Source organism: Phaenicophaeus curvirostris, chromosome 1 (assembly GCF_032191515.1).
Source record: "Phaenicophaeus curvirostris isolate KB17595 chromosome 1, BPBGC_Pcur_1.0, whole genome shotgun sequence".
Classification (NCBI taxonomy): domain Eukaryota; kingdom Metazoa; phylum Chordata; class Aves; order Cuculiformes; family Cuculidae; genus Phaenicophaeus; species Phaenicophaeus curvirostris.
In genome coordinates this window covers 52,388,233-52,403,079 of record NC_091392.1, presented here as the reverse complement: position 1 = coordinate 52,403,079, position 14,847 = coordinate 52,388,233, and the positions used below count along the sequence as shown (strand labels likewise).

At 37.1% G+C, this 14,847-nt stretch overlaps 1 protein-coding gene across 8 annotated transcripts in view; it reads left to right on the top strand.

The window, feature by feature from the left end:
* The window catches only part of PPFIA2 (PTPRF interacting protein alpha 2), a 324,302-nt gene extending 313,663 nt beyond the window's left edge, over positions 1–10,639 (top strand). For 7 of the 8 annotated variants that reach the window (XM_069858284.1, XM_069858303.1, XM_069858265.1 and 4 more), the window contains 8 exons: positions 835–860; positions 2,471–2,646; positions 3,506–3,603; positions 5,407–5,582; positions 5,677–5,745; positions 6,702–6,861; positions 8,488–8,580; positions 10,449–10,639. In XM_069858284.1, the coding sequence (XP_069714385.1) occupies positions 835–860; positions 2,471–2,646; positions 3,506–3,603; positions 5,407–5,582; positions 5,677–5,745; positions 6,702–6,861; positions 8,488–8,546 (764 nt within the window). In that variant the 3' untranslated portion in view covers positions 8,547–8,580; positions 10,449–10,639. The remainder of the gene's footprint in view (positions 1–834; positions 861–2,470; positions 2,647–3,505; positions 3,604–5,406; positions 5,583–5,676; positions 5,746–6,701; positions 6,862–8,487; positions 8,581–10,448) is intronic. The other variant, XM_069858273.1, reaches the window with a different exon arrangement.
* The last annotated feature ends 4,208 nt before the right edge of the window (positions 10,640–14,847 follow it).

Genomic DNA, 14,847 nt, shown 5'->3' with positions numbered 1-14,847 from the left:
ACCTGGAACATATGTTATTATAGGTTTCGGGTTTAGCATTGCACCTCCATAACAGTGCCTATAATACATGATACAATCTTACAGTGAGATGTCTGAAAAAACTTCAATTTGGAAAACTTTATAGTCAGCCCAATGCATAAATATTGGAGGAGGTACTGAAGCTAAATTTTGATGCAATAAGGACTGATTTCTTAGAAATTTATCCTTGCTATTCTATTTTAAGTTCTCTCATGAACATTCATGAAGCAGATTCTCATCAATAATTTATTTTACAGATGAGCTAATATTCATTATTGTTAATGTTGGTAAAGATGAACACAAATGTAACCACACTCAACTGACCAGAAGAATTGATCCTGTTTGACTGGCCAGTCAGAAAAATATAGTTTTGCCATAAAAATGTTACATAAAATGCTCATTGACAGTACATTCACCAGAAGACAGCTTTTTATTTTGAATGTTGCAAAATCTAACTAGAAACAAAAAAAGTCATCTCTAATACCCAATTTTGTAAGCAAATTGTTATGTTTTGATTGTGAAACCATAAAAAATGCTTAAGATAATACTGTACAGTTTCACAAAGCTGTAGTGATTTTATATCTTGTAACCTTAGCTACATTTGCCCTACTAAGACGTCATGGGTTTGTTCTTGTAATTTTTGAGGTAGTTTAGCCCAGGGCATTGCCAGTGACTGGAGTCATTTTATCAGCACATTTCACATGTTTTTATTTGTACTAAGATTAACATACACATGAAACCCACGTATTTTTTGAACTAATTTTTATTTCATTTTTACCTGTTTTACTAATTGCTTCCTGCTGATAACACAGAAAGAGTCTGAAGAAGGCAGCTGGGCTCAGGTATGACCCTTTCACCATATTTTTAGAATGCAAAACTAATAATAATGTAATTAACAGTGTATCAATGTGCATAGAGGAGTATAGTATTGTGACAGCATCTCAATGATTGAATTATGATTTGTGCATTTTGGTGTTCTTCTAATGCAAAGAAAATATTTTCTGGACAGGTTTCCTAGGGAAAGCACAAAGAGGTACATATGCTGTAAATATATTTCTTAAAAGAGATGGCTGCATTCCAGAGATATCTACCCCCCAGCTAAATCTAGGAAAAATGTTTTCCTTGGTTTTGACAATAGGCTAATAAGTATGTCAAGAGTTTGAGATCTAACATTTCTAAAATTACACTAGGGTTTTTTTTAGAACAATTGTATAAATCACACTCAAGTATCAGTTTACAAATAAATAGTCTTGAACAACTAAGAACAAATTTTTTCACTTTAGTTAGACTATTAATTACTTATATTTTTCAAATTCTTTCTCTCAAATATATGCACATTCTTACACAATTTTACTGTCTTTACTTATGGCATTCCATTTCTCTTCCAAATCTCACAAGAATGAGAGGTGAGGGGACTGTTTTTCTCACAGAAAACATATTTATCTCGCACTGTGTTATCCTTTTGCCTATAATGGCAGGAGACATTAAAAACCAACCCAAAAAGATATTTAGACTTGAAAGTGATGCTCAAAGCTGAGCACGATCCTCTTGAGCATCTTGCAATTGTCCTTTCTGTTAAGATTTAGTAGCACCAAAATAATTGACAATAGTGAGATGTAAAGTCTATTTTGTATATTAATTGTGCAACCCATATAAAAATAGCTGAATGTGCATTTGTTTTTTTCATATACTTTCTTCCTCACCCTACTAAAATTTCATCTGAACACTGAAGTAGCTTAATGCCTGAATGCTAGCTTCTAGGAGGAATCTGCCTTGTTCCTATCTTAAAGAAATGATTTATTGAGCTCTGTATATGATGTACTAGGTTTAAGCTATTGATAGCTGAAAAGATCTCATAAATAGAATGTATTTTGTCTCCTACCCTGACTGATGCTGAAGGTAGGTCAGGTAAGCTTGGCTGACAAAAAATTGAAACTAACTTTTAGTCTCAAATATTCTGTAGATGTCATTAGAGCCTATTTAGGAAGTCCTAGACCCCACTAAAGTGGCACAAACTTCGGATGTTTCCCTGGGGCCATGTTTGTATTAACAAGTTTAATGTAGGATCTACGTAGCATAAATATTCTAGGAGGTCAGTTGAAAGTAAGTTAGATAATGAAACAAATCCATTTTCATTGCATAGTCAGTTTGATGGCATTTAAAACTCAAAATTTAAACTACGATTTCTTACTACAAAAAAAAAGCTTACATTTACAAAGGTAGAAAAAAAAACCAAAACAAGCAAAACTACTATTAGTAACAAATATCTCACAGTGGCTTTCAATGTCAAAATGACGTAAAACCAGAATGCTTTTCTTTTAGACAGAATTTCTAAGCTGGGAAGTCTCCCTACAAGCAAGTGTAGCAAATAAATATTCTATCTGCAGTATGTGGTGCAACCTTGAACAAACTCAGTAATTTATTCTCCCTCTCCTTTTTTTCTTTCCTGTAGACCCTGGCTTATGGTGATATGAACCATGAATGGATAGGTAACGAATGGCTCCCCAGTCTGGGTTTACCTCAGTACCGAAGTTATTTTATGGAATGCCTAGTTGATGCGAGGATGTTAGATCACCTGACAAAGAAGGATCTGCGTGTGCACTTAAAAATGGTGGATAGCTTTCATCGGTATGTTGGCATAAAGACTACACCTATAAAGATGTTTATGTGTCTGATATAACGCACAGTGCTGCACAGAATAAAACCACTTACTTTCTGTTTTTCTGGCATGGAAAACCACACAGGAAAGTGAATGCTGAGTGTCAGAAATCTGAATTGAGACAGATTCCTTTAGTAACAGCAATTGTGCTGCAATTATGTCTCTCAAAGCTAAGATATTGTAACAGATAAATTTCATAGTGAGCGTGGAACCATTAATCTATAAATAAAGCCTTGACAATACATAAACAGTAATAACTTATTAAGTGGTTTAAAGTATCAGAAAATGGTAGGCAAAGTTTTGAAGCCCTGAGATCTCATAGTAATGAAAAGCTATTGTGTGTAGCACATAAAAGCTGTTAACAGTACAAGCAAATTGACAGGTTTTTGGGTTATCTACGGATATAGCCAGGGAGCTAAATTGGAAATATGGAAATAACGGCATTTAGACTGTAGGGAGAATGATGTTGATGAGACAAGAAGTGGATTTTTTTTTTTAATGTACTGTCTGATTCGTCACTTTTTTTGAGGTCTGATTTGACAAATATTTCACAGCTCTCAAGGGCTGACCTTTTCTGAATACAATTTTTAATGTTTGGAGTTTCTTAAGCTACAACATTTATTCAAACATACTCATGTTGGTTTTGTCCATTTCATTTTTTAAGTCTGTGGATTTTTTTAATGATTTTGGTCTCCCTTCTGTCCTCAAGATTTGCTACATGAGCATCATGAAACACCGCATGTGAAATGCAGGAAATACATCCTACATATGTTCCCATCTTCAAAATTATCTTTATTAACTCTGTAAATGTTTCTCTTTAAATAACAGAACAAGCTTGCAATATGGAATCATGTGTTTAAAGAGGTTGAATTATGATAGAAAAGAACTGGAAAAGCGAAGAGAAATGAGTCAGCATGAAATAAAAGGTGATAGTTGCTGGGAATGAATACTGGGAATGTTTCTTCTTTTGAAGCCTGACACTCTTAACCCCTTGCCATGCCATTTTAGCAAAGCATTTAAGCATGTGCTTTAACTAAAACTAACGTAAGTCCATCTGTCTTCGGAACAAAAATCATCTCCTTAAATTAGGCACAGTTAAATACTTTGCTAAATTGAGGCTGCAGTTCTGAATGGAGGTTTGATACAAAAATTTTGCTAAATTAGAGTTGGGAAAAGATCTTATCCTAGCCTCTTTCAGTCTCAGCACCAGAAGGCTAAATAGCCTGCATATCAATGGGACATGCTGGGGACAATGCTGGGAAATTGGAGTGCTCACTGTGCTCTTCGTTTAGAAAACCTTTGCCTTTGATTTCTCACTTCAAAATATTTGTCATAGAAAATGTCGCTTTCAGGGGTGGCCACTGAGGCAGTGGATTAGTATATAAGAATAGTTGCTAACAGAGCTTATTAGAATATTTAATAGCTGATTTTAAAGTATTTTCTGTCAAAAGCTCTCTAGAGCAGTCGCAGGCTCACTGCATGGTTCTATTTTTATGTAATTATTATAATTGTTGGTTTTTTTCCCATTATCAGAAGTGAATCTTTGGATTCTTTTAAGCATTTTCAGCTCTAGCAAAGACAAGAGTTAACACTTCTCAAGCATAGTGCTGATTGGATGAGCTAAAATAAAGGGGAATTAGAAGGAGGCATAGCTAGTGAACGTGTGCATTTGCAGAAGGTACATGATGTCATGTACTAGTGTAAAGACTTTGACTTGGATGTGGAGGCATCACTGTCAGTCAGCCTGAGTGGGTGTAGCTGGAGATTGACGTGGGGGTATGGCTCTCAAATTCTGGTGTTGCTTCAGCTGATCACTGCTAGGACAAGGATAAAAGCTTATATCCTTCTTATTCAGCCTTCACCCTTTCATGCATTGGTCAGTTAGAAACATTGCCAGGTGGGATCTGTCTCAGTGATCCATGGCTGCCACGCCATGTTTCAGCTGATCCTGACCCCAGAAGTCCAGGATGCTTTTGGTGATGGAGAATGCCTGCTACCAGACCAGCTACGTTAGCTGGACTTGTAAGGGTTCAGGAAAAAGCCTCATCACTTAGCCACACAAAACTCAATACTGTTTTCCACTCGCAAATATAAATACAAGTAACTTACTTCAAATCTTATGGGCAGGGTAGGATACTTTTTATAATGGCCAAACCCTAAAAACTATTCCTAGCTGGTTTTGTTGCCATAGCTTTATAATTGCGGGGACCTTAGCAGCTCAACCAGCTTATTGAACTAAAAATAGTTTTAGCCTCTAAAATTGTGAACTCATCATTTGTGTTATGGCATGTTATAAAATGGTAGGTGCTGACCTGACTCACAAGATGTTTAATACAGAATGTTCCAGTGAAGCCTTGAGGAATGGATATTTCTTCTATACCCTTACACTGTTAAACTGTAAAAACTTGCCTAAGAATTGAAAAAAAAGTATATATAGGCGGTGGGAGGAATTGCATTCTGGAGATGCCCTCTAGAGGTACCTTTCTCTTCTGGAAATATTATTTAGAATAAGTACTTACTTTGAAGGCAGCTAAAATCACACGGTTGCTCCCACAGCTTGGCTTTCCAATAGGAGATATTAAAGCTATATGAATATTTTGCTGGCATTCCCTAATTAAAGAGAGAAAGCGGTCTGACATCCACAGTGCATGCACAACTACATGCATGCACCTGTACAGTTTAGAAGTTACCAGCTATCAGGAGACTGAACTGGTGTTATGTCCTTACAGATGTGCTGGTATGGAGCAATGATCGAGTGATACGCTGGATACAAGCTATTGGCCTCCGAGAATATGCAAATAATATTTTAGAAAGTGGTGTACATGGTTCACTTATAGCACTGGATGAAAACTTTGACTACAGCAGTTTAGCTTTATTATTACAGATTCCAACACAGAACACCCAGGCAAGTTTGCTTGTACTACTTCTGGTTAATCTGTACCCATTATTGCCTTTTATTCATCTTCAACCATTTTAATTTTTTACTTTGGTATCTCTAGGCACGGCAGATCCTTGAGAGAGAATACAACAACCTTTTAGCACTAGGAACTGAAAGACGACTTGAGGAAGTAATTAATTTTATTTTCAGTATTTATAAAATATCAGAGTATTATATAAAAATTAAATTCAATGCATGAAAACATGGTAATTCACACTTTGTTGAAAAGAGTCAGCTACAACTATAAAAATAATATGGAAAAGTTAATCAAAGATGTTAAAGTAACATAAGTATGGCTACATATTCATATCGTTTTGGATGCTAAATTTTGCACTGTGCTCTTACTTTAAGATGAACAATTTCTATAGAGACAACATGTAAAAAGGAGTGAAAGTTTCACTGGCAAGAACACGTGGCATGGGATGCACATGCAACCTATTCTTTAGGACACTGAAACCCCTTTTTTTCTTAAAAAAAACAAAGAAAAGAAAAATATTTTTGCTGGGTTTTGTTTGTTTTTTTGTTTCTTCAAAGATAATAAATATATAATAGAGTGGGATTTGATGTAGTTACCTAGGATGGGGAATCTCAAATCCACTTATGGAAAATATTCATCTTGAGGTAAGGGTCCAGTGCAAAAGCATTCAATTCTTGGACTTCTGCACATGAGGAGGAATGAGACTTCTAGGGACTTACTGAATGTGAGATGCCTGTGAATTCTGTGCATGCATGAGTGTTTAATTCTTTATTAGCACTTTACATAAGCCTCTTAAATGCATCAAGCACTGCACTTTCTGTCACTGTATTTGGAAGAGATCTGACTTTTAAGAAGGTTCTACCGTAGCTGATTGTAAAACCCTATTCTATATCAAGCCAGAGAACTGAAAAGATTTTCCACCCCAGCATTTAATGCTTCTAACACATCTACTTTTACAAGAGTGTCTTAAATGCATTGCAGTTGCTGGATGCAGTGCAACAGAGCAGTGTAGGTGTGGAATACAGTTGACAGCAGAAGAGGCAGACAGCAGGGTAATTAAGCAAACACTTTAATTTTGCTTTATCAAATACAACTCTGTGTGTTGACAGAGCGATGACAAGAACTTCAGGCGTGGCCCCTCTTGGCGACGACAGTTTCCTCCCCGCGAGGTTCACGGGATCAGCATGATGCCAGGCTCCTCAGAAACGCTGCCGGCTGGGTTCAGATTAACCACAACATCAGGGCAGTCACGGAAGATGGCAACTGATGGTATGCAGTCATTTCTGCACTTACTGTTGAAAAGCAAGAAGCTTATTCCAGCATGCCTAATTGACTTTTAGTGCACATCTGTCTTGTACCAGAATGGCTGTGTTCACGTAACTAGGATGAACAGCATCTGGGAGACTTGAATTAGGGAACATAAAAACACTGACTTAGCCATCCTAGGGTCTGCCAAGGAAACATTCAGAAAGAGAGAAATTTACTGACTTCCATCTGAGATCGCTTATAATATCTAAGCAAATATTTCAGCTCATTAGCCTCTCTCGCAGGGGGAGTGTATATTAGAGAATGAATTTAGTAAGGTCTATCCATCACCTTTATTTTCCTATTTGACTTTCAAACTAACTAGCTTAGCCTTGACCATCAAATAAGTCAAGATGCTAACAGTAACAATCAGATGGGTATTGTAATTAGCAAATACTGATTTTCAGGTACTAAGTGAGTACCTGATATCTTAATTTACCAATCTTAATTTTCTCTGGAAATCTTTTAACCTCCAGAAGATGCACTCACTCAGCAAGGATTTGAAAAGTAACAAGCAGATCATAATTAAAAAATAAGTAAAATTTAAAAAACAGTGTAAGCTGGCAGGGAGAAAGCATGAATCCCAATGCAAATCCCCATATTCCTACAGGTATATGGACAATAAAGCTATGTGTAACTGCCCAAAGTTCTGAGAGTGCCAATACACAGACTGGGCTGTTTCATGTTCATTTCCTCATAAAAGAATTTAGGTCTATGAATAGACTTGTCTCAAAGTACTGCTTGTAGTGATTACATTCTGTAATTCTTCCATCAACTTGCTATGACAATATTGCCATCTAAATTCCATTAAAGCCATTTACATTCCATTAAAGTTTCTTACCTTTAAAAAGAATACTTTATAGTTTCAGATACGGATAGGTTAATTTACAGATGGTATCACTATACTCCATTGACTCCACTGCTCATGTGCACGCTTTGCTTTTAATCCTGCACTTTCTGGTAATGATGGTCGTAAGACAAGAATCCATTCCAAGGTAAATTCCATGTACAAATAAAGATAGTATGTCCCTAGACATTTCCATGGCCGACATTACTGTAGTAGGTTAGAACCTTACAAACATTCATGGACTTCATCTTCTGGCCATGCTATGATGTAGAAGATATTATTTCCATTTCACAGAAGGGGAACTAAGGCAGAAAGGAGATTTAGTGATTTACTTGAGGTCTTCCATACAGTTTACTATTGAGCTGGATACTGAATGCAATAGACTTAACAGTAGGTAGCTTTGAAGATCTACATCTTCATCCAGGATCTGGCTTCCTATCTCCTAGTGCTAAGAATGCTGTAGTATTTAAACAGCATGATAGATATGTTATTAGGACTTCCAACAAATAAAGACAAAATGGTGTTTTAAACTGTATTCACTTAAGACAGATTTCAATATCACAGCAGCCATGAAGAAACTCCGAATGAGTTCTGAACTAGACCATGCCCAGATGATGTCCCAGAAAGGCACAGAGCAATTTAATAGCCACCCTTCCGGTGGGAAACAGACTGCTTTATTTTCTCCATGATTCTAAAGAGGTTCTGGTTTGTTTCTTTTTTTTTTTTTTTTTTGCGATTTGCAGTTGCTTCATCACGACTGCAGAGGTTAGACAGCTCAACAGTTCGCACATATTCATGCTGACAAGGCCTAGCAAAGAAGCCAGCACTGAATTGTTGTGAGTATTCATAAGGGGCCATCACACCCAGTATTCCTTGGCATTATTCAAGCGAGAGCCACTGTGGAGCAGAGGATCAGACTCACAAAGGTGGCCATTTGATCAAGACAACAGTCTCAAGCTCAGTCCAGGAGATGCTATGTTATACTTTTCCCCATCTCAAATATCAGGTTCTCTCTGATGAAACCACCCTAGCAGATAAGACAGAAGTTTTCAGTTAACCCTCTCTAGATAAGAGCTCACCATGCATCACGTATTTTGCACATTCTCAATCTTGAAGCTAGGACTGGGGAGACAGCAGTAGGCACAGGCAGTGAATTTTCTTTGTAAGAACTTGAAGTAGTTCTACCATGAGAATTTTCTTAAGTAAGAGATTTTGCTCAATTTAGAACAACAGGTAGCTGAATAAACTTCCCCTGTACAGAAAATCTTACAAAGTTATGGGCTAGATAGATTCTAGCCCTTCTCAAATCACTCAAAATTGGCAAGTGGCAAAGAAAGGATATTCTGGACTGGATGCAACTTTAGATCAAATGCAGTAGTGGATTTCAGATTGCATTTCTTACCATTTCTTTTAAATATGGCTATGCATCTCACAAATTGACTCTTCTAAAGTTCTGTGGAAATACACTGTTTTCTGCTACATCACAAGTTTTGCAAAAATTGCTAACCTGATGAGCGCTTTCATTGGTGTGGCACCATTTCATGCTAACACTTTCTCGGTAAAATAGTTTTGTTTTCCATTTAGTTGCTATGGGGATTGCAGGGGAGCTGGAAAGAATGTTTGGATAACACCAAAACTTCACCATGCACTGAACAAGCTTCGATAGCTGTTAAACACTGTAGCAAGACAAATCAGGATCTGCAAGAAAGACCTTTTGTTTGTTTGTTTGTTTATCTTTGCCTGGAGAGTCTTAGGGCCACTGAGATTTTACTAATTCTGGGCATGTTCAGGAAGTGCGTAGCAACGGCAGGTGTTACAAGTGGAAAACACAGATTGGTCAGGATCGCAGTGATAATATGAGCATTACTTCATAGATCTTCAGGAGACTGCAAGAGTATAAAACGTTAATCTAGTAGAAAAGGGAACTTTTTATTCCACTACTGAAAAATAAGCATAGGAGATAGTTCCAACCCCCACCCTCCTTCTTAGTTAAGTTTAGCAGCTGGTCCTACAAAGATGATCATGAAGCACATAAACTATGTGAATCTTTTGATGTGTATGCAAGGTATAAAGTGTGGTGTTATGTGAGTAAACTTAATGACAGTAATCTCACTGGGTTAAGTGGGGGTAGAAACTGATAGCAGAGATGCATAACTTTTCTCCCATATGCTTCAGAATTGCAATGTTGAAAGCAATAAAATATTACCAAGAAATTAAGTTCAAATACTAAGCTATCTCACAGGCCAAAGGTAACAGGCCAGGCATGAGGTGATATTTCCCAGTAGGTTTGAGGAGTGCAACAACTGAAAATTGGTATGTTAACAACAATCAACTTATTATTTTCCAAACAGTTTCTTTTCACTGCATTAAAAAATTGTCTGAAGTATAGTAATCCACAAACAGAAGTATCAAACTTGGGCACCAAATTGTAAAGACTAATATGTGAGAATGACTGATGCTAATATAAAATGGATTATGAATAGATTTATGTTTGTTATGTTTATGTTATAGCCTATTAATGGATTTATACTGCAGATCTAAAATTTAAAATCAACTGCATGTCTGCCTTAGATTCTCAAAGCTCATGTTTTAGTAAGACATGCAATAGCTTGCTTACTGCTATGATATCTTCTGGTGTTATTGCATCCTAGACCACATTAGAATCAAAGAACATCACTAATTAATGTTTATCTTTTTCCCTTAGATGTCATCTCTTCCTTCTACTTTACCTGAAGTGCACTGTCACTTAGGAAAAAAGAGCATTAAAACTCTCTGCAAGAACAGGGTAACAGGGAAGAGAACACATAAGCTTTATCAGACAGATATAATGTTCCTTTCATGTACTGATTAGTTTAAAACAAGAATTAAAAAATACCTAAATTACTATTAAAAAAAATTAAAACAAAACAACCTCCCCTTTCCTCTCAGCATCTCTGTCATCAGAAATTTGGCAGTAGTGCACATCCAAAGCTTTTATCAAAGGAAGCCACTCATTTTTTCATTGTTCCATCTGTTTTATTGTAAAATACTAGACATTTACGTATTTACTGTGTATGTATTTCTTTTAAACTGTGTAAGTCTTATGTAAATGGATATAAATATGATTTTTTAAAAATAAACTCTATGGTACATGGGGTCTCAGTGCAAACATTTGACAAGACGGTGTCAATAATACTGTTTGTATCTTTCCATTCCACCATTTTTACAGTTTTTGGATTGTAACAGTCAAATGAATATGTTTAGCAGAGTTAGAAGCTTCAACATGTTCCTACTGAGAAAATCTGTCAATATTTAAAGCTGAACACCTGCCTCTGATGATGTATAACAGAATGACATAACCTGGAACTGGAGCCAAAATGGACCTCTAAAAACAAAATGGAAATGTCAGATATCTATAGAGAAGCACCATGATGGCTCAGCTCTTAAAAACAAATAAACCCAGAAGAACTGTTTACAAAAAAAAAAGAAAAAAAAAGAAAAAAAATTTAATAAAACATGATTTATACAACAAAACCAAAAACTTTCTTCTATGTTACCTGCGGACCAAGAAGAATCTTGCTTTTCCAAGAGCCACCTTTTCATTCCAGGATCTTCAGATACCAGCCAGTATTGAAAAATTAAATCTAATATTTGCATACAATTAGATTCTTGTTTCCAGATGTATTCAACAAAGAAAAAGAAAGAAAGGAGAAGCCAAACCCCGCCATTTGTTCATTGTAACAGGGCATTAGACAGGCTCCTGTCTAACGTTATGCTTTTAGCCAAGACGGCCTTGCTGAGACTTCACAGAAGTCACGTTTTATCAGAGGAAATAACTGAAAGACAGAGTGCTAAATATACAGTGTACAAAAGTTTAGAAGAGCAACTATTACCTGCTGTGGCTTTATTTGGTGGTGTTATTGTTGTTTATTCTTTGTTTAAATGGGAAGTTTCAAAGTAAGACCTACTTAATAGTCATTTACCTATTTGCTATTTTTCTGCTGCTTGATCTTAGCTCAAGACCTGTCTTTTAGTTATTTCTTTTAGCAGTTTCACCTGCAATGTTTGCACGTACATAAACATTTGTTTTGTCTATTTTCATTTGGCAAAATTCAGTCAATCAGATGGTGAAAGATTTTTCTCCCCCAATGTCAATAAAAAAAAAGAATTCAGTGCTATTTGTGTTTATAAGTCTATTAAGCTTGGTATATAGTAGCATTAAATAGTTGGATGCCAGATCCTTCTCACAACTAAGAATAAGCACAGTTTGCCACTAACAGGGACGAGTTATAACCACTTTCCTGGTCAGAATCTGCCACGAGAGGGAGCACTGAACTTGCTGATGGGTGCGATGTGACGGCTTGGATTAGCACACAACCCCATAAATAGGCATAAATTCTCGGGTTTAACAGAAATCATTGCTGATGTTCCTTCTTCTTGCCCCTCAACCTCCTGCTGGATTATTTTAGTCCAGAGTGTCATAAAGTAAAGCAATGCAAACACCATTTTGAGTTGCAGTATCATTGGAATATAAGCATTGCGGTGCTTATAAATATCTAAACAGGAGGTGTCAAGGTGATGGGAGACAGACTATTTTCACTCTGCAACAGGACAAGGGGCAACAGGCACAATGGGAACACAGAAAGTTCCACCCAAACAAAGATCTCCAGAGGTCTCTTCCAACCCTTACTACTCTGTGATTCTGTGAATAAAATGCCCCTCGTAAATGCTAGCTCCCACTTTAAACAATTTCTTTTGCAGCCCATGTTGTCACAGCCCACACTCAAATTCAAGGGGCAGAGGAGAATGAGCTGCGTTGGGGAAAGAACCAGCAAGATATTGCAACCAAGTTGCAGGTATCCTGCCTCAGGAGTACCACACCCCCACATTATTTTTTCACAGTGGAAGAAAACAGACCAGAAAAAAAAAATATATTTCTAAAAAAATATTACTTTGATTTGAGTTTTGATCTAACCTAAAATCTGCTAGTACACATTCCTGTCTCGCCTATACAAGCTGATGCTCCACTCTCAACAGAGTGGCTATGATAAATGTTGTCTAGTTGGCTCCCACCCTTTCAGTACACTGGGAATAATTACTACCTCAGTGTCTTCCTGCCAAGTTTCAATAACTCCCTAGCCATTCAAATCTACCCACGCACTGCTTCTCTCTAAAAATCAAAATTAAGAAAATCAGTGCTCTCTTATCACTTGCTAAATGGGCCTGTTCTTCCTTGATGGCATCACCAGGTTGCTGGGCAGCACCAGAGCCCTGCACAAAAATGATTACCCCTTCTCCCTTTTCCCAGCTAAGAACAAACCTAAGCTGCAGGCAAAGCATTCCACAATCACAGATCCTCAGCAAAAGGCTCCTCTGGAGAAAAGAAATGACCATGAAAATATACATGTTTTTTTCCCATACTGAACTGCCGCAGTATGGTGGCTTTTTTTTGTCTGGGTTGTCTGAATGCTTATGAGACATTTGGCATTTCTGCAGTTCTCTACATTATCAGGTTGGCAGCAGGTTGAGTAAATCTGAACACTCTGCCCCTCTCTTTTATCCCAGTCTCACTTTTGAAGGAATCCCACCAAAACTGAGGGGGGGCGGAAATAAAAAGGGAGCTCAGGCTTCCTCTGAAAGCACCAAGAACATTTTTGGTCATGAACACACTTTAAGAATGCTAACCATTCAAGCTTTACACAAACACTTAAGATGATAGATAACTGTTTCTAATCAATACTAACATGAGCAAAAGCCCCTAAAAACAGGTAAGTCCCTAAAAAAAATTATAAATGGACATGGTTTTAAAGATATTAATTCTCTCTTCCTTAAAGACAGAACCCAAACTAGGAAACAGGTTACTTTACAAATGGGGAAAGAGGTGTAGGAACATGAGTTGTCACTAGGAAAACTATACAAGATCTAGGAAATTCCCCTCTCTGACATCCTATTCTTTACACAAGGGCTTGTGTCAACTCATTGGTTCACCTCCTCTGTTTCTACAATTACAACATGATGGCCTCAGCCAGGATAACTGCACCAAACATACACATCATCTCAGCTTTTTTTGTACAAAAAAGTAATGGTCATGCACCTCACACATGTGCCACAGTTTCTCTGTGACAAGACCCCTGTAGTTACTCACTGATTTAAAAAAACCTGTCAGTGACAATTCCCATGATCTCTCTCGTGCCCTGTAGCTGCTCAGCACGGGCTGCTAAGTTGCAGCATCACAAAACTGTAAAATACTCAGCAGTCTCTGCAAGGCACTCCATTATTTGGCATGAGCCTCCTATCAAAGCCTGGGTACTTGAACAATCCACCCAGAAGAACATAATATCTTCAACTAACTGCAACATATATAACAAGTATTTCAAGAAAATTACCAGGACATCTCTGAGGAGCAAAATTACTCCCACATGTAAATCATTAACCAGTATAGTTAGCATGCCTACCATGAAGCATCATCAGGCTTCACTCAATCTTTAAATGCTTTTATTCCCTTTTCAGATGGAGATTTTCAACTAAATGAAACAGCTTAGCAGGGTGGATACTTTATTATGCTATTATTTGACACAAAACAAGTACAGCACAGACTGAAACCAGGCAGTTCTATTATATGACAGTACGACCTGGTTCAACACGGCTGGCTCAGCTGCATGCAGTCTCTGGTGAAAAAACACATGGACTTTTTATCTCATATGGCACTGGTAAGGCTCATTAACTCTAAAAAAAGGTCACAAGCACAAGGCAACATTGGGATATAGCTCATGTTAAGTAGCATTGTCTTTTAGGTTCTACATCAATCTTTTTGGTTTATCTTACCACTCAGCAGTACTATCATACTCACTTCTACACTTCCACCCAACAAGTGATAACACGATTCCTGGACTCCTTTGACAACACAATGTGATAGCAAAGTTAGTCTAGACTTAACATCTACCTTCGTGTAGCCTAAGTACAGAATTTCTCTTATCTGAATTTGTGTATTGCTTACTGTTTCTTCCTCTGTAAAGCATTGCTTAGTCTGAGCAATTTCTCTGCATTCAAACTTTCTTGTAAATACATATATAAGGGGAATTTTACATGTATTGTTAAGACCCTGCGGCTTGAGAAGAAATGCA